This window comes from Cyprinodon variegatus, unplaced genomic scaffold (assembly GCF_000732505.1).
Source record: "Cyprinodon variegatus isolate N-32 unplaced genomic scaffold, C_variegatus-1.0 Scaffold750, whole genome shotgun sequence".
Lineage (NCBI taxonomy): Eukaryota > Metazoa > Chordata > Actinopteri > Cyprinodontiformes > Cyprinodontidae > Cyprinodon > Cyprinodon variegatus.
Genome location: NW_015151203.1, coordinates 106,952 through 108,933, shown reverse-complemented (window position 1 = coordinate 108,933; position 1,982 = coordinate 106,952). Strand labels below are relative to the sequence as shown.

Below are 1,982 nucleotides of genomic sequence, written 5' to 3'. Positions count from 1 at the left end.
TGTCCACACCAGGTCAGAGTTGGTGGGGACATGTCCACACCAGGTCAGAGTTGGTGGGGACATGTCCACACCAGGTCAGAGTTGGTGGGACATGTCCAAACCAGGCCTTCAGAAAGTTACTGCTCCTCTGTCGGGTCTCTCCCTTTTCTGCAGAAAGTAACTTTCTTTGTTTGGTTTTCATTTCTTATTATTTAACTCTATCATCTAGATTTCGATTTTTTTCCAGTGGGAAGTTGTTTATGCTCTCGTTGTTTTGAACTTTTTTGTTTTTGCACCTTCATTTCTAAGTCTAGCAGTTGTATGCATGAGAGAGATAGTCCTTGTGCCAACTCCTTGGTTGTATTGGGAAGTAGGTTGTTGTTTCTGCTCAGTATTCCTTTGATATAAATCTGATTGGCACTCCATATATCATTTAATGCTGTTCTTGCAGTTCTTATATTATTGTGTCTGGTGTCCCCTTAATGTCACCAGTCCACAAGGAGAAAATGTAAAAAGCATCGCAGTTTAGCTTTATTTAGTTATTTAAGGATAGAAAGAAATACTCTTAGTACCATAAATACATTATTTATGACGACCTGGATGAATATCTGTCCGCACATGAGCTGATGGTTCGGATTAGGTAGTGACAGGGAGGGGGGGTTAGATTTGTATCTGTAAATTTGTGATTTTTAAAAGTTGTAACCTGTATTTCTAACTTTAATTTTATTTCTCACCGACAGCGCAAATGAACAGGAACAAATATCAAATCTATTTAAGTATAATTACTTCCATCTACATATTCAGACGACTACGCAGTGCTTTTTAGTGATAATTATACCCCATACTATCCTGCTTTGGTAACCAACAACCGAAGAACGTCGTGGTTTTTACCTGCTTCCTGCCTACTTGGGGAGAGTATGACTGTTTCAGATATATGAAGCTGGGGAGGAGCCACAGATAGGGGAGGGGGGGGTGAAGGTCTATGACCACCAGGTGAGGGGTTTTCTGCAGCCAGGCTCCCAGGGGGAACCAATCCTGTCTCTCTCTGTTGTTTCTGATGCACAGACTGAGCTGTGGGAGAGGATGAAGCTGGGAGGGAAAAAGAAAAGAAGCAGGAAGAAAAAGATGAGGAAGAGGAAGAGAAGGAGGGGACAGATCAAAGGCAGCAGGCGGTGAGAATCAGACATGCTAGGGAGGTGTGAGGAAAAGCCCAGGCATCTTTAAATGGTTTTTTTTTCTTGGATTATCTTGTAATCTTATTTAGTGGATTGCCCCCTAACAATTCTTTAAACTCGTAGTCGTAAAGTCATACCGCTGCATTTCTGAATTCTCCCGAGTGGTGCCCGACTATACACGAGTGAATATAGTGAATGTGATTGGTCGATTATCAAGGGGGCGGGATTGTTGTGGTGGAAGGTTTGCAATCAAGTTTGGTAAGCCTGAATGAGCTATAAGAACAGCAACTTTTAAACCGAGCGTGCACGAGGAGAAATGGGCTTGTGCACGCTCTCGCACGCACCAAAGCACAATTTACACAGATATAGCAGCATGTCAAAACGTAAACATGGCAAAGCAGCCACTTAAAAAAAAAAAAAGCGCCTAGTGCCAAACCTCAAGCCTCCTTTTCGGCATTAGTGGAGACTTTGGCGACATAAGAGCACCAAACTCTGTCCTCCTGAGTGAGACAATCATTAGCCTGCCTCCTTTTCTCTCTCTGTCCGCCGTCATCATGGTGCATTTTTGTCACCAATTGCTATGGAGTGTGGAACGGCTGAATTAGATGTAGTTTTCTTCACTTTTTTTATAAAAGTTGCTATAAAACTCTTTAAATTCACACGTTTCTTCCTCCCTGCTATTGTGTCTGATTTGACCGACAGCCAAAAAAAATTGGGGGATTCAGAATCTCCTGCAGGCGGATGACATGAGGTATGAAAATTAGGTGAGGACGTCATCTAGCGCCTAACCTGACTCCGCCAGATGGATTTGCTCCGCATATCCATCTG

At 42.8% G+C, this 1,982-nt stretch overlaps 1 protein-coding gene across 1 annotated transcript in view; it reads right to left on the bottom strand.

The window, feature by feature from the left end:
- Positions 1-823: 823 nt before the first annotated feature.
- LOC107098133 (EH domain-binding protein 1-like) overlaps positions 824-1,982 on the bottom strand; it is a 19,525-nt gene continuing 18,366 nt past the window's right edge. Inside the window, exon 8 of the mRNA XM_015395618.1 lies at positions 824-1,068. Coding sequence (XP_015251104.1) covers positions 824-1,068 — 245 coding nt within the window. The remainder of the gene's footprint in view (positions 1,069-1,982) is intronic.